General features: G+C 42.9%; 1 protein-coding gene and 4 non-coding genes across 5 annotated transcripts in view; 3 read left to right on the top strand and 2 right to left on the bottom strand.

Annotated features, from left to right (window-relative positions):
* Nucleotides 1-19,488, top strand: part of LOC134672204 (dynein axonemal heavy chain 10) — a 119,635-nt gene that overhangs the window by 64,449 nt on the left and 35,698 nt on the right. The window contains exons 50-61 of the mRNA XM_063530105.1: nt 4,430-4,588; nt 8,423-8,517; nt 11,149-11,406; nt 12,302-12,461; nt 13,209-13,307; nt 13,866-13,989; nt 14,232-14,416; nt 15,625-15,717; nt 16,154-16,306; nt 17,246-17,401; nt 17,884-18,054; nt 18,427-18,615. Coding sequence (XP_063386175.1) covers nt 4,430-4,588; nt 8,423-8,517; nt 11,149-11,406; nt 12,302-12,461; nt 13,209-13,307; nt 13,866-13,989; nt 14,232-14,416; nt 15,625-15,717; nt 16,154-16,306; nt 17,246-17,401; nt 17,884-18,054; nt 18,427-18,615 — 1,842 coding nt within the window. The remainder of the gene's footprint in view (nt 1-4,429; nt 4,589-8,422; nt 8,518-11,148; nt 11,407-12,301; nt 12,462-13,208; nt 13,308-13,865; nt 13,990-14,231; nt 14,417-15,624; nt 15,718-16,153; nt 16,307-17,245; nt 17,402-17,883; nt 18,055-18,426; nt 18,616-19,488) is intronic.
* Nucleotides 11,465-11,583, bottom strand: LOC134672346 (5S ribosomal RNA). The gene has a single exon (XR_010099327.1). It is a non-coding gene; the product is annotated as a 5S ribosomal RNA (ribosomal RNA).
* On the bottom strand, nt 13,402-13,474 carry Trnaa-agc (transfer RNA alanine (anticodon AGC)). The gene has a single exon. It is a non-coding gene; the product is annotated as a tRNA-Ala (tRNA).
* On the top strand, nt 14,070-14,188 carry LOC134672343 (5S ribosomal RNA). The gene has a single exon (XR_010099324.1). It is a non-coding gene; the product is annotated as a 5S ribosomal RNA (ribosomal RNA).
* LOC134672344 (5S ribosomal RNA) lies at nt 17,036-17,154 on the top strand. The gene has a single exon (XR_010099325.1). It is a non-coding gene; the product is annotated as a 5S ribosomal RNA (ribosomal RNA).

Below are 19,488 nucleotides of genomic sequence, written 5' to 3' on the forward strand. Positions count from 1 at the left end.
CTCATACTAAAAGTGTCGGGCGTAGCTCGACGTACGCGTTCCAATGCCGGGCGCCTTCGGCGCCCTCATACTAAAAGAGTCGGGCGGAGCCCGACGTACGCGTTCCAAAGCCGGGCGCCTTAGGCGCCCTCATACTAAAAGAGTCGGGCGTAGCCCGACGTACGCGTTCCAAAGTCGAAGGCGCCCTCATACTAAAAGTGTCGGGCGTAGCTCGACGTACGCGTTCCAATGCCGGGCGCCTTCGGCGCCCTCATACTAAAAGAGTCGGGCGGAGCCCGACGTACGCGTTCCAAAGCCGGGCGCCTTAGGCGCCCTCATACTAAAAGAGTCGGGCGTAGCCCGACGTATGCGTTCCAAAGCCGGGCGCCTTCGGCGCCCTCATACTAAAAGTGTCGGGCGTAGCCCGACGTACGCGTACCAAAGCCGGGCGCCTTCGGCGCCCTCATACTAAAAGAGTCGGGCGGAGCCCGACGTACGCGTTCCAAAGCCGGGCGCCTTCGGCGCCCTCATACTAAAAGAGTCGGGCGTAGCCCGACGTACCGTACCCGGTGCCGAAATCCTGGAAGCTTGCAAATGTGCAGCCAGTACCCAAGAAGGGTAGTCGTGCTGATCCCTGCAATTACCGACCAATCGCCATTACCTCCATGCTCTGTAAAGTCATGGAAAGGGTACTTAACGGCAAGCTGCTGGCATACCTCGAAGCAAATGATCTGCTCAGTGACCGTCAATATGGCTTTCGCCGAGGTCGGTCTACTGGGGATCTTTTAGCGTATGTCACGCACTGCTGCGGCGAGGCCATCGAGAGGAACGGTGAAGCGCTTGCTGTTTCACTGGACATCTCGAAGGCCTTTGACAGGGTTTGGCACGCAAGTCTCCTTAGCAAGCTTCCTGCATACGGCATCCCTGCTGACTTTTGTAGCTGGCTATCTGATTTCTTGAGTGAACGGTCGATCAGAGTAGTTATTGATGGCTGCTCTTCAGACCTCATGTCCACTGACGCCGGTGTTCCTCAGGGGTCTGTTCTCTCCGCAACCCTTTTCCTGCTCCACATTAACGACATGCTGCAACCCAGCATTGTAGGTTATGCAGATGACAGTACGGTTGTTGTGAGAGATATTTGGCTAGTGCAGGGGACAGCAGGGAGGATATACGTTCACAGAGAGAGGCCATGGTTGAGCGAATGAACTTGACCCTTAGTCTCGTTTCCCAGTGGGGTGATGACAATCTGGTCACGTTCAATGCCTCCAAAACGCAGACGTGTCTATTTTCCGCAAAACGGAGTCCATTCGACCTGACTCCTTCTTTCCGGGGTGCATCTGTACCTATTGCCGACAGCCTGGAACTCCTCGGCATGGAGCTGAGTTCAGTCCTCAGCTTCGGCAGCTTCATTGAGTCTAAAGCACAAACTGCGGCCAGAAAGCTGGGCGTCCTAAATAAGGTGAAGCGATACTTCACACCTGGACAGCTTCTAACACTTTACAAAGCTCAAGTCCGGTCGTGTATGGAGTATTGCAGCCACCTGTGGGATGGCTCAGCTAAATACCAACTCGCCGCTTTGGACTCAGTGGAGCGCAGAGCCAGGAGGATGATTGGCGACAAGAAGCTAACGGCTAAGCTTCAGTCTTTGGCCCATCGGCGGAAAGTCGCCAGCCTGTCGGTATTCTACAGGTTGCACTTCGGGGAGTGTGCCCAAGAGCTACACGAGCTTATTCCACCGTCCCCATTCTACCATCGGACTTTTAGACGCACGGCCGGTTTCCATCCTTACTTGGTAGATATTCCACCAATTCGCACGAAGCGCTTTGCTTCTACTTTCCTTATGCGCACTGCCAAGGAATGGAATTCCTTGCCGGCGTCTATATTTCCGTGTTCTTATAACCCGGCAACCTTCAAATCAAGAGTGAACAGGCACCTTCTGGGCGAGCTCGCTCCATCGTAGGCCACGTCTACGCCTCGGCTAGTCTGTGGCCATGAGTAAGCCCATTCATAATAAAAAAAAAAAAAAAAAAACGTACGCGTTCCAAAGTCGAAGACGCCCTCATACTAAAAGAGTCGGGCGTAGCCCGACGTACGCGTTCCAATGACGGGCGCCTTCGGCGCCCTCATACTAAAAGAGTCGGGCGTAGCCCGACGTATGCGTTCCAAAGCCGGGCGCCTTCGGCGCCCTCATACTAAAAGTGTCGGGCGTAGCCCGACGTACGCGTACCAAAGCCGGGCGCCTTCGGCGCCCTCATACTAAAAGAGTCGGGCGGAGCCCGACGTACGCGTTCCAAAGCCGGGCGCCTTCGGCGCCCTCATACTAAAAGAGTCGGGCGTAGCCCGACGTACGCGTTCCAAAGTCGAAGACGCCCTCATACTAAAAGAGTCAGGCGTAGCCCGACGTACGCGTTCCAAGGCCGGGCGCCTTCGGCGCCCTCATACTAAGTGTCGGGCGTAGCCCGACGTACGCGTTCCAATGACGGGCGCCTTCGGCGCCCTCATACTAAAAGAGTCGGGCGTAGCCCGACGTATGCGTTCCAAAGCCGGGCGCCTTCGGCGCCCTCATACTAAAAGTGTCGGGCGTAGCCCGACGTACGCGTATCAAAGCCGGGCGCCTTCGGCGCCCTCATACTAAAAGACTCGGGCGGAGCCCGACGTACGCGTTCCAAAGCCGGGCGCCTTCGGCGCCCTCATACTAAAAGAGTCGGGCGCAGCCCGACGTACGCGTTCCAAAGTCGAAGGCGCCCTCATACTAAAAGTGTCGGGCGTAGCCCGAAGTACGCGTTCCTAAGCCGGGCGCCTTCGGCGCCCTCATACTACTTCGTGCATTTCTGTACTGAGGACGCCCTCGCAAAAATAATATACGAGTAAAGTGACTTCAAAAAGTTAGTAACGAAATCATGACCCCAAAATTTATTAAATAAAAAATAAGTTCAAAAACTAAAACCCGACTACTGCAAATCGCGCTCTAAAAAGTATGAAACAAGATAGAATTTTTATCTGAAATTATCAAGCAGGAAATATTATAAATGTTACCATATTTTTATATAAAAAATACAACGTAATACAATTTACTAAATTTTTTATATATTTACAGAGGTTCAGAGGATAGCCGTGGTCGTATGCCATATTATTTTTAAGTTTATAATCGTGGCATACGACCACGGCGATCCTCTGAATCTCTATAAATATATAAAAAATTTAGTAAAGTGTATTACGTTGTATTTTTTATATAAAAATATGGTAACATTTATAATATTTCCTGCTTGATAATTTCAGATAAAAATTCTATCTTGTTTCATACTTTTTAGAGCGCGATTTGCAGTAGTCGGGTTTTAGTTTTTGAACTTATTTTTTATTCCGAAAGTGTATAGTACAAAGGGCCAAAATATAGTACAATACTATATAATATAGTACGGTTGGCAACCCTAGTCATCCCACGAAAGTTTTACATTTCTCTCAATCTCAAGATCTCAACCCAAGCATTTCTGTCGTTTGTACCTATTTCCCCACTCATAGCCAATTTATGAATGTGTCGTGGCCAATTTATAAAATTATATCACAATTTTAGAATTTATCACTTCATGTTTCATGATATAGTTAGGTTTGACTTTTTACAAGCTTTCATTTTCCAAAATTACCGCCTTCTGGGGGCCGATTTTTGAATTTCGATCGCTCGATTTCGTCACTCGAAAATCGGTGGAAAAACCGAAATGCTAATTTTTGAAATACGATACGAGCGATCGAAATTTGTAATCTAGTGGTATTGACCACTCGATTGTAATTCTATTAGTAGAATTTAAATGCCGAGTAGTGGATATATTATTGAACGAAAGAGGAGCATTCCATGAAATTGTCTACCGTTGTCCCGTACAAACGCGAAGTTTCTGAAGATTTAAAGGTATAAGAGTTTCCTTTTCTATGACAAATGGTCAAAAATATGCACAGAAAAATAATCGCCTGCTTTAAATGCCGAGAAAAAAGTCGCAACACAGGAAATACAATGCGTTTGTACGGGACAGCCCGTGGAATGCTCCAATACACGAAATCGAGTGGTCGAAATTCAAAAATCGGCCCCCTCACCCTTGATTGATGGAATAATTTTACGCTCACTTGTTTTTAGTCACTCGCGCGACAACAGTTTAACTTGGACTGTTGATTCAACCACCCAGCGAGTCTCTCTAGGTCTTGGAGGATATAACCAACGGAGACGCCATGTCTAAAATTTTCGGTACAACATAGTCTGCCGTTTTTTGCGGGGGAGGGGCACATCAAATGTATAGGTACGTCATGTCAGATAAACGTCAGTCCATACATATGGTTGACATGAGGTTGACCATTGGCCGCCTATTTTCGACAGAGGGGAACGCCTGTTAATGGCGGCTCCGTTGTTAATTACTCCGAGCTCTAGGTAGACTAGTATTCAATGTTAATGTAATTTTATGGGCAGGTGGACAAGGTAATCCAGCTGTATGAGACCATGATGACACGTCACTCCACCATGGTGGTGGGCCCCACGGGCGGGGGCAAGACCGTCGTGCTACAGACGATGGTCAAAGCTCAGACCAACATGGGTCTGTCCACCAAGTTGCAAGTGCTCAATCCTAAGGTAATTTATTAGGGCTCCGTACCCAGAGGGTGTAGTAAATGGGTCCCTATTACTATTAAGACTCTATATACTATACCGAGTGTGGCCTGTAATGTAAGCAAAAAATTTAACTGTAGGCTGTACTCCTCATACTGACCAAAATTTATTCAGCGACTTACTTAAATAACTTGTGGTTTAATTTTTAATACACTTTAAAGTTTATTCTAAGACGCAATGTATTGCGAATTTTGTTACGGTAAAGGACAAGCATCGTCCTCGATAAGACGTAAAACTGTCGCATACTTCACTTCGAAGTGTGTAACGCCGGCTAGGGCATAGTGTTCTGTGGCTTGGTCGGACAGTCAATATCAGAGCAGGATATTGACTTAGGGTGGCGGCGGAGGAATGGCTAGTCCATCAACGGCGGCGCCCGCAAGTCGTGTTAGGAGACTCACTGCTCACCTGCCAACACGCACTGGACAAGCGCGGTAGGTTAATTGTCTATACCCCCCCAAATATGAAGACACAAACAAAGAAATGGCCCCTAGGGCCCGGCGGTTCGGATAACTCCGCCGATGACGGTAGGCGGAAATTGTCCAGAACTCGGGGTGCGAAGAATCTCCGGGCGTCACGATCACCCTCCCGTCAAACGACTTCGGCAAAAGCTAAAAAGGACTCCGAAAACAGCTTGAACGTTCTCACATATAATACTAGGACATTAAGAACAGAGGAAAGATTATTGGAACTAGAAAATGCCCTTAGTGACATAAATTGGGATATTGTCGGCCTCTCTGAAGTGCGCAGAGAGGGCGAAGACACCGTTGAACGAGAGAAGACTATATTTTTCTATTGCGGGGAAGCGGGCGGACTAAACGGAGTAGGATTTTTAGTTGCGAAAAAATGGAAGAACAATATCATCGAATTTATACCGTACTCAGACCGAATAGCACTTTTAAAGTTCCGTTTGACAGATAAACAATCACTCACTATTATACAAGTATACGCCCCAACATCAACACATCCTGATGAAGAAGCTGAAGATTTTTATGATCTACTCAATGAAGCATACAACGAACACCGAGCAACTTACAACCTGATTATCGGCGATTTCAATGCCAAAATAGGGAAAAGGCAGGACATGGAGGATGCCAGAATTATAGGTCCTCATGGTTTAGGAGACCGGAACATACGAGGATCGCGCCTCATCCAGTTCGCCTTTGGCCAAAATTTACAGATTGCCAACACATATTTCTACAAAAAACCCAATCGCAGATGGACTTGGATCTCCCCGAATTCTCTGTATAGAAACGAGATAGATTTTATTATTACATCCAATAGACAGACTCTGAAAAACATAGAAGCCATAAATAACATAAAGTTTAGCTCCGACCACAGACCCCTCCGTGCTAAATTAGTTTTTAACAATAGAATTTACCGCCAACAGTTAATAAGCAAGAACAGAATCCGAAATCACGATAAAAATACACTAATTATACATAAACAAGAATTTATAAAAGAACTTAATAAGTATTACACTGCCCTGGACACAGATACACAAAACAATATCAACGAACAATATAATCACATAAAGAATAGCATTAAAATAGCAAGCAACAAAATTAAAGCAGGTAAAAATAGACACAAAAAATTAACAGAAAAAACAATAAAACTAATAGAAACAAGGCAAACATTTATCCACCCAAAGAATAGTTCAGAATATAGAACAATAGATAAACTAGTAAAACGCAGTATACGTGCAGATGTCAGGAGTTACCAAACGAAACTAGTCGAAATAGCCCTTACCAAAAACAAGTCTCTGAAAACTGCTAAGGAAGGAGCATCAACCGGCAAAAGTTGGATCACAAACTTAAGAGACCAATCTGGAGTAAAACATGGTAGTAGAGACAAGATTTTAGATATAGCCACAGATTACTACCGGACTCTTTACTCTAACCCCCTCCAGACACAAATAACTGATACAACCTCCGAAGAAATCCCACCCATAACAGAGCATGAAGTTTATCTTGCACTTCGTAAGATGAAATATAGCAGGAGCCCAGGAGAAGACGGTATCACTACCGAGGCTCTAAGGGTAGGAGAGCAGGAATTAATTCCCCACATCACTCGATTATTCAATGGTATAATCCAGACAAATACTTTTCCACATCAATTATGCCACTCTAATATCATATTACTGCACAAGAAGGGTGACAGGGCTGATATAGGCAATTATCGCCCTATCAGTCTTGTCTCTCATCTGTACAAAACCTTCATAAAAATAATAGAAGGCCGCATATCTGGATGCCTAGATCGCCACCAACCACCCGAGCAAGCAGGATTCAGACCAGGCCTTTCCACCACGGACCACCTACACACTTTAAACCAAATAATTGAAAAATGCCAAGAACACAAACTTCCACTTTACATCGCCTTCATAGATTATTCCAAAGCATTTGACAGTATCACCCATGACTCCATATTCACTGCCCTGGTAAACCAAGAAATAGATCCATGTTACATAAAAGTCCTGAACACCATTTATACAAATAGTACCGCTGCCCTCAAACTACAATCCTCTGGCCCGTCCTTCAAAATTGAGAGAGGAGTTAAGCAAGGAGACCCGCTGTCGCCGAAACTCTTTACCAGCACTCTGGAACATGTCTTCAGAAAACTTGCGCCAAGTTGGGGAGAGAAGGGGCTTGTCGTCGGGGATCGCAGATTAACCAATCTGCGGTTCGCAGACGACATTGTCGTTTTCTCCTCAACTGCTTCCGAGCTACAACAAATGCTTGTAGAGCTAAGCACCGCAAGCCTCGAGATTGGACTGAAGATGAATATGTCAAAGACCAAGCTTATGACGAACAGCACACCACGTAGGATAGAAATAAATGGAGAACAAGTTGCATATGTCCATGAGTACATTTATTTGGGCCAATTAGTCTCCTTCCAGGCGCGTCAGGAAAAAGAGGTCGAAAGACGGATTGAAAACGCCTGGAGGAGCTATTGGTCCATGAAACACCTGATGAAAGGTAATCTTCCGATGTCACTAAAACGGAAGCTCATGGACATGTGCATACTTCCAGTTCTAACCTATGGTGCACAGACTTGGTCTTTGACTAAAGCTCAGAAGTCCAAACTCGGGGTTTGCCAACGAGCTATGGAGCGTAGCATATTAGGTGTCAAATTGGTGGATCGAGTCCGAAACACCACGCTGCGCTCCAAAACACGAATCGTCGATGTAGCTCGGAAGGCGGCCAAGCTAAAATGGGATTGGGCTGGTCACGTCTGCCGAATGCCGAATGAGTTGTGGGGCAAAATTGCTACAGAGTGGGAGACCGAAAACTCAAATCGGGGAGTTGGCAGACCCCGCCGGCGATGGCGGGATGAACTAGACTCCTTTTTAAAGGAGTGGCCAGACACAGGAGAGGAAAGAGATCTCTGGAGAAATTGGGGGGAGGCCTTTGCCCAGCAGTGGGACACGTAAGGCTCCAAATAATAAAGGACAAGCAACGTCAATCACAATGATATTGCGTGGCAATGGCGTCCATTGAAGATAATATTTATGTTGTATGAAAAATAGGGAGTCTAAATACTTCATAATTTTTAAAAGTTGTTGAACTAAAGTGTCACGGTTTGAGGAGTACAATCTATGTTTTAATTATTTGCTCGTGTTACAGAACTTACAGGCAACGCCCGATATAGGAGCAATATTTAATGTAGATTACTTATGTGATAGAACATTTTTTGCTACGGGCCACCATTTAAGAGTTATTTACGAAAAACTTTAAAATGGGACCGTAAATCACAGACTGTATCCGGTTGCTATTGTTAATTACATTAAGTGCTTTTTTACAGGCTTGTTCCGTTATAGAACTTTACGGAATCTTGGACCCTGTGACCAGAGATTGGACGGATGGACTGTATTCTAAGATTTTCCGAGAGATGAACAGGTTTGCTTTTAACTTTTAACCCTGGCAAAGGCCCACTTGCACCATTCCGCTAAGCCGGGGTTAACCGGTTAAACCAGGAGTTGCCTTGGTTAGCCATACAATTTGACACTAGGTTAATAGTTTAACCGCTTAACCCCGGGTTAGTGGAATGGTGCAAGTAGGCCTAAGGGATATATATATTTCCCACTTACGGTATTTTAAACATGTGTTCTATTTTCGAAAAGTAAGACTGACAATCGACTGTCATTTTTGAAATGTCAGCTTGGTAAGCGCCATTTGCGCCATCGTACTAACCCGGGATTAACCGGTTAAGCCATTAAGTCAGTGTCAAATCGTACTGGTAATCTGGTAACTCCAGGTTTAACCGATTAACCTCGGGTTAGCGGGATGGTGTAAATAGCCCTAAAGGGTTAAAATGCGCTTTCTGTACATTTTTGCTTTTTTGATACTCGTACCTACATACCTACAATAGTTATTGGTTTAACAAGGGGGCAAAGTTGTTGTTTAACCGCTCGTGCTAATATTGATACCCGAGCAAGCGAAAGATTCCAAAATTGAACCACGAGCGTAGCGAGTGGTTCGAAAAATTAAATCTTGAGCGATGCGAGGGTTTCAAAGCACGAGGGTTAAACAAACTTTGCCCTATTAAATATATTAAGAACGGGTTATCCAGATTATCTGAGCACATACGTAGTATGAAGAACAGGGACAGCCGGGGCTCTGCGGTGACGGAACACGTATTGGATTCGGATTCGACTCACTATATACGTTTCGATAAGGTAACCGTGCTGGCGAAAGAAAAGTTTGTGATTCAGCGAAAAGTACGGGAGGCTATCGAAATTAGTCGTCATCCGAATTTTAACCGTGATTGTGATTGGTCAGTGCCTACAAGCTGGAAAACTGTTTTGGGTACTACGTCGGTGGACAGTGTGGACGAACCATTAGCGAATGACGTAGTGAGTGTTGTGTGCAACCCATCATTTGACAATAATGCCATAAACGAGGGTAGTTTCTCGCTCCCCCTGCCGCCACCGGCGCCTGCGCCGAGTCATCGGGCGCGGAGAGCTGCGGCCCGCAGTCTGCGCCGGTCCGTCACCGTAAACGCAAGCTCCTGATGACACTCCTCGGTACGGAGTGAAACATGTCGAGCGTTTTTCGACTTAAAATACGTGAGTGACCCGTTCTTAATATATTTAATATGTCTGTGTCTCACGGAAGTTTTGTTATTAAAACTTTGCCCTCGAGTGAAACACAAAATTTTTCACCACACCAACCCGAAGCAAATATTAAATGTAAAATATCAAACAAAATCAAACGAAATCAAATCCAAATGAATGTTATTAAATATTTATCATCCAATATCATCATTTAAAAGTCAATTCTACCGGCTAACATAAGAAACCAACTCAAAATTTGCATTTGATTACTTTGCCTCACATGCAAAGAATATAATACTCACTAGGAGAAGAACGGTAACTCCATACAAAAAAATGTCCCCAACCGTTTATACGTTTATACTAGTGGCGCCGTCTTTGTGTACCAATGGAACTAAAGTTGACAACCGGTTTAGCCTGGCGGGTATTGGTAGGTAGTAATTCTGTTGATAAACATATTTGTTCTTCATATCACGAAATATATGCAAGATGCAAATATTACCCCTTGTTTGTGGTATTATCAATTGATTTAAATAAAAGGCATGTTTATGTTTATAACATTATATATATTATTTATTAAAAAATGTTTTACATATAAAAATATACACTGAAAACTGGCAACTGGCAACTTAATAAAAAAATAGACATCAATAAAGCGCATTCACAAAGTTTTCAGTACCTTTTATACAAATAACATTAGGCATGCCTACCTATTACACTTTACACACAGATACACTACACTTTACACACGGCATTTTACACAGATTTCCAACTTGTATTCATACATTTCTTCACGGTTAATTAATACGCTTTCCAGATGCGTTATGACTCGGTTCCTTCTGAACCCACTAAAGTTGTAAATTTCACTCTGGCTGCTTCAACAGCCGTTGCTCCGCTTTTAGCACATTTTCTATGTGCATTGCTGTAATCCATGTAGGTACAGACTTACAGTCTTAAGTGGTACGTAGCGGTACACGTTGTATGTATTATTTAAAGAGTTAATAAATAAAATTTTCGTTATGAACTTTAACCACAGCAGTTGGACAGAGTCATTGACAAATATATTTTTTATTATGGTGGGTAGACGTACCTACCCTCCATATATTTTATGAACATTGATAAAGACAGTTGGAAGCAAATATTCATTATAAAACTTAATCGCATGTAATTAAGTTTTAAGCGTTTTAAGTCCCGTTTTATGATTAATATTGTATAAAATTCGTGATAATTTAAATCAGAGTTGGGAGCAATGTTGCTGTAGAAAAATGTTTTTATTTTTATTACTCGCAACTTTTTCCCGGAGGCCAACGCACACATAGAAGCTTAAGGCGCACACATGCGCAATTATTTGGGGACATAACTTTCTTAGGAAGTGAACAGGCCTTGCTCACATGTGAATAAAATGCAACTTTGTTATCAGTTTTTGAAGTGCAAAGTCTTTCCGAGGTGGTGTGGTGAAAATGTTATTTTTTAATAGACCGGCAGAAGAGGGCGAGCGCCGCTACTCGCTCTTTGACGGCGACGTGGACGCCCTCTGGATCGAAAACATGAACTCCGTGATGGATGACAACAAGCTTCTGACCCTGGCCAATGGCGAGCGGATACGGCTGGCTTCGTACTGCGCACTACTTTTTGAAGTTGGCGACTTGAATTATGCCAGTCCTGCCACTGTGTCAAGGGCGGGGATGGTCTTCGTCGATCCTAAGAATCTTGGATATGAACCTTACTGGGAAAGGTACACACACACTTTAAATATTGAGAATACTCGTATTTAGAAAATTAAAAAAGCAAAAAGCCAACGACACGCGGTGTTCCCAGGCGGTCACCCATCCAAGTACTGACCGCGCCCGACGTTGCTTAACTTCGGTGATCGGACGAGAAGCGGTGTATTCAACGTGGTATGGACGTTGGCGATTGAAGATGCAAACTTTAACATGAAATGCTACACGTTTAGTTATTTTTTAGGGTTCCGTACCTCAAAAGGAAAAAACAGAACCCTCATAGTATCACTCGTGCGTCTGTCTGTCCGTCTGCCTATTTTCTCGGAAGCTATTGTACTTATTAAGTTGAAATTTGGTAACATATGTATTAGTGACCCAAAGACGGACATGCAACGTAAACAAATTAAACAACATTATTTTTAAATTTTCTCATTTACCCCCCAAAAGTGGCCTCCATGTTTAAAATTCATTTGTTTACGTAAGATGTCCGTCTTTGGGTCACGAATTTACATATGTGTACCAAATTTCAACTAAATTGGTCCCGTACTTTTGAAGAAAATGGGCTGCGACAGACGGACAGACAGACAGACAGACGTACGATCCTATAAGGGTTACGTTTTTTTCCTTTTGAGGCACGGAACCCTAAAATAGATAACTAAAGTACAACCTTAGTTGCTAAGGTATTTGGAATTGCACATTAGCATTACAAATACTAGGTAGGTACCAAATACTAAGTACAAATACTTTATTCTACAACTCGAAAATTGATTTATGAACCTTACCAATGACATGCCCGCAAAATGCCCGCTGGAGTGCGATGTATGGTCCGTGCGTGACCTATCATTTTGACTCGTCTATTCTCTATGGTCCTCAGTAGACTGATGTACATAAAGGTTTTTATTTCCTAAGATGGCTCCATGGGCGCAACAACGAAGAAGAGCGAGAACAGCTAAAGGATCTCTTCGATCACTACGTGACCGGAGCCATAAACTACATAGTGTTCGGCCTGTTCGGGCTGCAGCAGCAAACGCCTCTGAAGACCATTGTGCCACAAACTGGACTTAATCTGGTATATTTTGTTTAATGGCTCCTCTTCACGTTGGGCCAACGCCAACGCCAACAAGGGACGCAGCCATGCGGTAGAATGAGATAGCAATATCACTTGCTCCCTCTAACGCATAAATGCGTCCCTCGTTGGCGTTGGCGTTGGCCCAACGTGAAGAGGAGCCATAATTTAAAACCTTTTCAGTGCCTCAGAGGCCTTACTGCAAAAAACGAAATCTATATTTCTTTATCTGCCTGCCTGTCATATACCTAAGATAATAAGAGCGATAGAGAGGCAGATAACGAAATTTCAATTTTCGTTTTTGTGGCAGACCTTCTAGTCTGCCATGCTTATTGTATGTGCAGTACTTGCAATTAGTCTAGTTTAAGGACTGTGAGAATATTCTTTGGGTTCTTAATATTTAAAAGATTGGTTTTTGTATACAATAAATTTTGAGATTCGTACCATCTATATCACGAGAACAAAACTATACATTACATGACATTACATAAAACACAATTTGACATTCACGCCATCTACACTAGAAGGACATAATTAACAATCGTCAATTATTCTCAACTGCTACTGAGGTAACGAGCAAACCTCTGTTGCAGTTCAAGAAATAAGCGATAGATGGCGCTAATATCAAAAATTGTTTTTCGTGGTAACAGGCTAATTGCGTGTAAGGGATAGATGGCGCTCATATCATGACATTGTTGCTATGATTTTTTGTGTATTTTAATAGTGTGATTAAACAATAATTGCGTTTAGGTAGTGCAACTCTGTTACATGATAAGTGGCCTGCTGCCTAACAGAGAAAATGCGAATGAGCCAGTGGACTCAACTGTCGTCGAGTGCGTCTTTATGGTGGTATGTATTAATTTGCTCTTTATAAAATATAAAAGTACAAAGGTAAAATTAAATGTTTCATCATTCATCGAAAAATAAATGCAAAAAGAAACTTTGGAGGTGCGGGGTATCGATCCCCGTACCTCTCGCATGCTAAGCGAGCGCTCTACCATCTGAGCTACACCCCCGGATGAATAACGCGTTGAAATTGGTGATCTAAACCATGAGGGTATATTTCGTTAAAATAAGTTCATTGCAAAATGGATTGGTAAAATAACGTACATACAGGTACATGCACTTTAATGCCCTTGTAATAGAGGTTTGTTGAGATTAGCACACTCTTATTAAGTAAAATGTGAAACGCAATACACATTGTACAAAGAAATTGAATAGGTGGAATACCACCCTTAAGAGTAGCGACAGAGGGAAATTCAACTACCAACCACCAATTTTATTTTTACCCGACTGCGTCAGAAGGAGGGTCGGTATCGTAACTTGGATACCTCACTCTTGTCCTATTAATGCTAAATCTAGAATATTGGAAATACAGTTCTGATTTTGACTTACGTGTATTTGCAGTCCCTGTACAATAGTTTGGGAGCCGCTATAATAGATGACGGGCGCTTTGACTTCGACGTTTATATCAAGAAAGCTTGCCCGATGATGCTTGTTGAAGATACTACCGAAAAGAAGGCCACTACTAGTAAGTCGTTATTGTTACACTTGTTACATAATAAAGTATGTACTATGACGGTAGTGAATACAAATTGCGACTCTAATGTCGCCAACGTCCATACCACGTTGAATACACCGGTTCTCGTCCGATCACCGAAGTTAAGCAACGTCGGGCGAGGTCAGTACTTGGATGGGTGACCGCCTGGGAACACCTCGTGTCGTTGGCTTTTTGCTTTTTTTATTTTAGTACCTTTTGATTTTGTTTTCTAGAACATTTCCCCATGGGTTTTCCAACATTGTACGATTACTGCCTGGAGCTGTCCACGCTGACTTGGGAGGCGTGGGAGTGGCTGATACCGGAGTACGTTCACAACAGAGATATGAAGTTCTCGGGTATATTGGTCCCTACCGTCGATACTTTACGGATGACGTGGCTCATTAAAATTATGGAGAGTGTAAGTGGACTTTTGACTACTAGGGTAATTCGCCAGGAACTGGCCAGTTTTAGTAACGGCCGCCCTAAACTAAAAAGTGGTCAAGTGCGAGTCGGACTCGCCCATGAAGGGTTCCGTAGCAGCAAGTAATTAAATAAAATTGCGGTTTAAGATTTATTATTATTTAGACTTTATTTCGGACATCACAGATCCATAAATGATTATGACGATTTATGACGATTAAAAAAAAAACTACTTACTAGATCTGGTTAAACCAATTTTCGGTGGAAGTTTGCATGGTAATGTACAACATATATTTTTTTTAGTTTTATCATTCTCTTATTTTAGAAGTTACAGGGGGGGGACACATACATTTTACCACTTTGGGAGTGTCTCTCGCGCAAACTATTCAGTTTAGAAAAAAATGATATTAGAAACCTCAATATCATTTTTGACCTATCCATAGATACTCCACACCATTTTGGTTTAATAAAAAAAATGTAAGTTTCAGTTCTAAGTATGGGGGACCCCCAAAATTTATTGTTTTTTTTCTATTTTTGTGTGAAAATATTAATGCGGTTCACAGAATACACTTACCAAGTTTCAACAGTATAGTTCTTATAATTTCGAAAAAAAGGGGCTGTGACATACGGACGGACAGACAGACAGACATGACGAATCTATAAGGGTTCCGTTTTTTACCATTTGGCTACGGAACCCTAAAAATGAATTCTATTCACCTATAAACAGAATTCTTTTTAGTATAAAGTTTCAATTACCGGCCAGTATTCAATAACTGGCCACCTTATACTAAAATGAATTCTGTTATATGTTTACAGTTACTGAAAGTGGCCAGTTACTGGCGAATTACCCTATTTTGTGCAATAAAAATCATTTTCGTAGGTTAGTACTTTTTACAAGCATTTATTTACTTTCACCTGTCCCGTTTTCGGGACAAATTCGGTAATCAAATCTTGCAAGTTAAATTTGACCCACTTCCCGGTTTTCGATGAAGCTGAAAATCATACATATGTAAAGTGGATGACAATGCAATATTATGGTACCATCGAGCTGACTTGATGATGGAGACAGGAGGTTGCCATAGGAATTTTGTGATACAACAACGTGGAAATAAAAGGTACAGTTAGCGATTAAAGCTTCAAAAAACTTTAGGATAAAAAAGTTATTTAGTCGATTATGTATTGTAATATTTTTGAAATCTTCATCAGGTGGAACGGCCCGTATTACTCGTCGGTGACACGGGAACTTCCAAAACTGCCATCATCAGCAATTACTTGAGAGGTCTGCCTCCTGAAAAATACGTAAGTATAGTGAATAGAATCAGGTGGCCGATTTTTGAATTTCGATCACTCGATTTCGTCACTCGAAAATCGGTGGAAAACGGCGAAATGCTAATTTTTGAAATACGAGCGATCTAAATTTGAAATCTAGTGGTATTGACCACTCGATTTCAATTCTATTATATAGTAGAATTTAAACGCCTAGTAGTGGAGATATTATTTAACGAAATACACGAAATCGAGTGTTTGAATTTCAAAAATCGGCCCCCAGGCGTTACTTTGCGGATATCCATATTTATCAAAACCAAAATATTACTTTGCTAATGTGGTCGATAAATCGTACTAGCCTGGAAAAGGGTTAAAGAAATTACTGTGAAAATACTAAAACATTTTTTCAAGGAGAATGGGGCCATAAATTACCTAAATCTTGTCATTTATTTTATTCTTACATCAACAGCTGGTCCAGCAGATGAACTTCTCCTCACGAACCTCGTCCATGGACGTGCAGCGCAACTTGGAGTCGGTGGTGGAAAAACGAACTAAAGATGTGTTCGGCCCGCCGGTCGGGAAGAAGCTGCTCATCTTTATAGACGACATGAATATGCCTATTGTAAGTTGTAGCTTGACACTTGTCTATGTACCGTCAGCAGATGGACCCAGACTGGAAAAGTGTTCAAAATAACCCACCAAACACGCACCCACCCACATAAAAGGCTTGCTACACGGGCGCCGACAAGCCCCCAGACCGCGTGGCCTTGGCCGGTCCCGGACCGTGTAGACAGTTGTTACCGACAAAATTTGACCAAAACTCTATGGTCGCTGCTCGACGCAACGTCGACGCAACTGCGCAGCGACGTCATTTTCCATAGCGCTGACCAGACGCCGATACTCGAAAGACGCTAAATGTGGGGTGGCCCTTAGTTGTAGCTTGACACTTGTCTATGTACCGTCAGCAGATGCACCCAGACTGGAAAAGTGTTCAAAATAACCCACCAAACCCGCACCCACCCACATAAACCATCAGCCACATAAAGATGTGAAAAAATGTGGGTATGAAACGTGTTGTGTACTGCTAACTGTACGATTGACATATTATTTAAAATTGTTGATCCACTTTTGCTATCTATATCTATTACTTTGTCCGCTTAGTTTGCTGCTGAGATTGTACAGTTAGGTAAACCCAATTAATAGAATTAAATAGGTATTCCGGTTCAACGTTTAACTTACCAATATTTTTAATTTTTTGGTGATACCAATAATTTTAAAGTTTATATTGTTTATAAATATTATCTTTTTAGGAAATAATTCCTTAGTACTGTTAACTTTCAACTACGATCCTGCCAACGTCCATACCACATTGAATACACCGGTTCTCGTCCGATCACCGAAGTTAAGCAACGTCGGGCGCGGTCAGTACTTGGATGGGTGACCGCCTGGGAACACCGCGTGTCGTTGGCTTTTTGCCTTTTTCTATTTTTTTCGTATTTTCTTACTCTATAATATTTATTATAATATTTCGGTGTTTGTTGACGCCATCGTTTTGTATCAGGTGGACACATACGGCACTCAACAGCCCATTGCATTGTTAAAACTACTCTTCGAGAGGAAAGGTTTCTACGACAGAGGCAAGGACCTGAACTGGAAGAACCTCAAAGACATAGGCTTCCTTGCTGCCATGGGTAAAGCTGGTGGTGGCAGGAACGACGTAAGTATACAAATATTAGCAAATAGACTACTAGATAACTAGATTATACTGGACCCAATACATTTTTTTTTAATATTTTAAATTTACATTTTTAGCGGCTTACTTAAATCTAAAACATGTCCGCTCACTTGTTAAGCTCTGGTTTCCTAGGCTAGCGTTGCCGTTATCGGCCGTCTCCATACAAAATACGTTACGACATCCATATTTAGCCGCCGTATGGTTTTGTATGGAAACGCCGCTATGACGGCACCGCTATCCTCGGAAAACAGAGCTTTGTTCCTTACACAACAACACAACTTATAGACACAACGGAATACATTCGCAATTCAAAATGTTCTTCTGAGCTGAAGGGTCACGAAGATTATGCTGTACTTTCACGAAGATTGTGCCATTATCAAAGTTTCGGAAAATGTAATCCGACTTCACGTGTCTTAGTACTAAATCCTTTACCGGTCATAATCATAAAATCTTTCGGCTTTCAGGTGGATCCCCGCTTCATCTCTATGTTCTCGGTGTACAATCTGCAATTCCCCGCAGAAAGCACCCTCCGCCATATTTACACCTGTATCATTGCGGGGCATTTCGAAATCTTCCCGCAGGAGATACAGGAAATCGCCGACAAACTTGTTCAAATGACGTTGGACCTCTATAAGGTACTTTCTACTAGTTCCCGATTTATAACCTCGAGTTAGGAGCCAAAAAAAGGAAGCTCTTAATAATATTAAAATACCGAGAAAAGTCAAACGAAGGGGCATAGCTGTGATTAACTTACATCAAAATATTTTCTATAATATCCATATCTGAGACGAAAAATTGGACTTACATGTTATTGGAGAATGGTCGTCAACTTTCCCTTTCCCTTTAAGAGCCGCTTCGTGACATTCAATCTTTACAGAAGGCTTGAGGAAGGCTCGCTAACTAGCTAACGATATATTTGCCATTTCGCCAGATAAGGACGACCTTCTCCAGTTACTAAATCTAAAAAACACGTTTGCTGAACTATATTCTTTCCTAAACGATTACAGATCATAATAGTAGAGCTCCCACCGACCCCCGCCAAGTTCCATTACATCTTCAATCTGCGTGACCTGTCGCGCATCGCAGCCGGCCTCCTGCTCACACACCCCAACTACTTCAGCGAGAAGCGGGCCATGGTGCGGTGTTGGCGTAATGAGTTCACTCGAGTCATCTGTGATCGACTCATCAGCACGCAGGTAATGGCTCCTCTACACGATTGGCCAGCGCCGGCCACTCCAAGGGACGCAGCTATGTGATAGAATGAGATAGCAATATCACTTGCTCCCTCTACCGCATGGCTGCGTCCCTTGGAGAGGCCGGCGCTGGCCCATCGTGTAGAGGAGCCATAAGGTTACATTCAGAACTCGCTACATCATCAATTCATTACTATTTAGCTACCTATCGGTGGTGTAGTGTTAAAATTTCGTATTGCTAAAACGTTAGGATTTCAACTAGGTTATTTGGGTCTGTTCCAGATCAGAAATCTTAGAGTAGAATGACACAGACCAGGGGCCTTACCATGATGACCTTATTGCGATTCTGTTTAGGACCTAAAGCTCCGTCCTTTAGCGATTCAGTTTAAGTCCTAAAGAGAATCTCAACAAGGACATCATGGTAAGGCCCCTGGTCTATACATATAACTTATATGTATAGCTCCGTCCTTTAGCGATTCAGTTTAGGTCCTAAACAGAATCGCAATAAGAACATCATGGTAAGATCTCCAAAGAAAACGATGAGAGTAGCAAATATTCGGGGCTCGAATACTTTTTGAGTTCCTCTAACTGGGGACCATACCCTCGCATACCCTATTTAAGTTCCACTACATCTTCAGCCTGACACGACTTGTCCGTGATCTTATACTAACTACTTCATAGACAATCTTCCTCTTTTATTAAACCTTATACTGACAAGTTACTAAATTGGGTGGATGACATTCGGAAAATCGCGGGGCACTTTTGAATGAGACTAGCCCAGGACCGGGATAAGTTGCGTACACGAAGAGCCTAATGTTCAGCAGTGGACTGAAGGCAGTGAAGGCTAGAATGAAGATGATGATGGTACTAAATTTA

The sequence above is a fragment of the Cydia fagiglandana genome, chromosome 16 (genome assembly GCF_963556715.1).
Source record: "Cydia fagiglandana chromosome 16, ilCydFagi1.1, whole genome shotgun sequence".
Classification (NCBI taxonomy): Eukaryota; Metazoa; Arthropoda; class Insecta; order Lepidoptera; family Tortricidae; genus Cydia; species Cydia fagiglandana.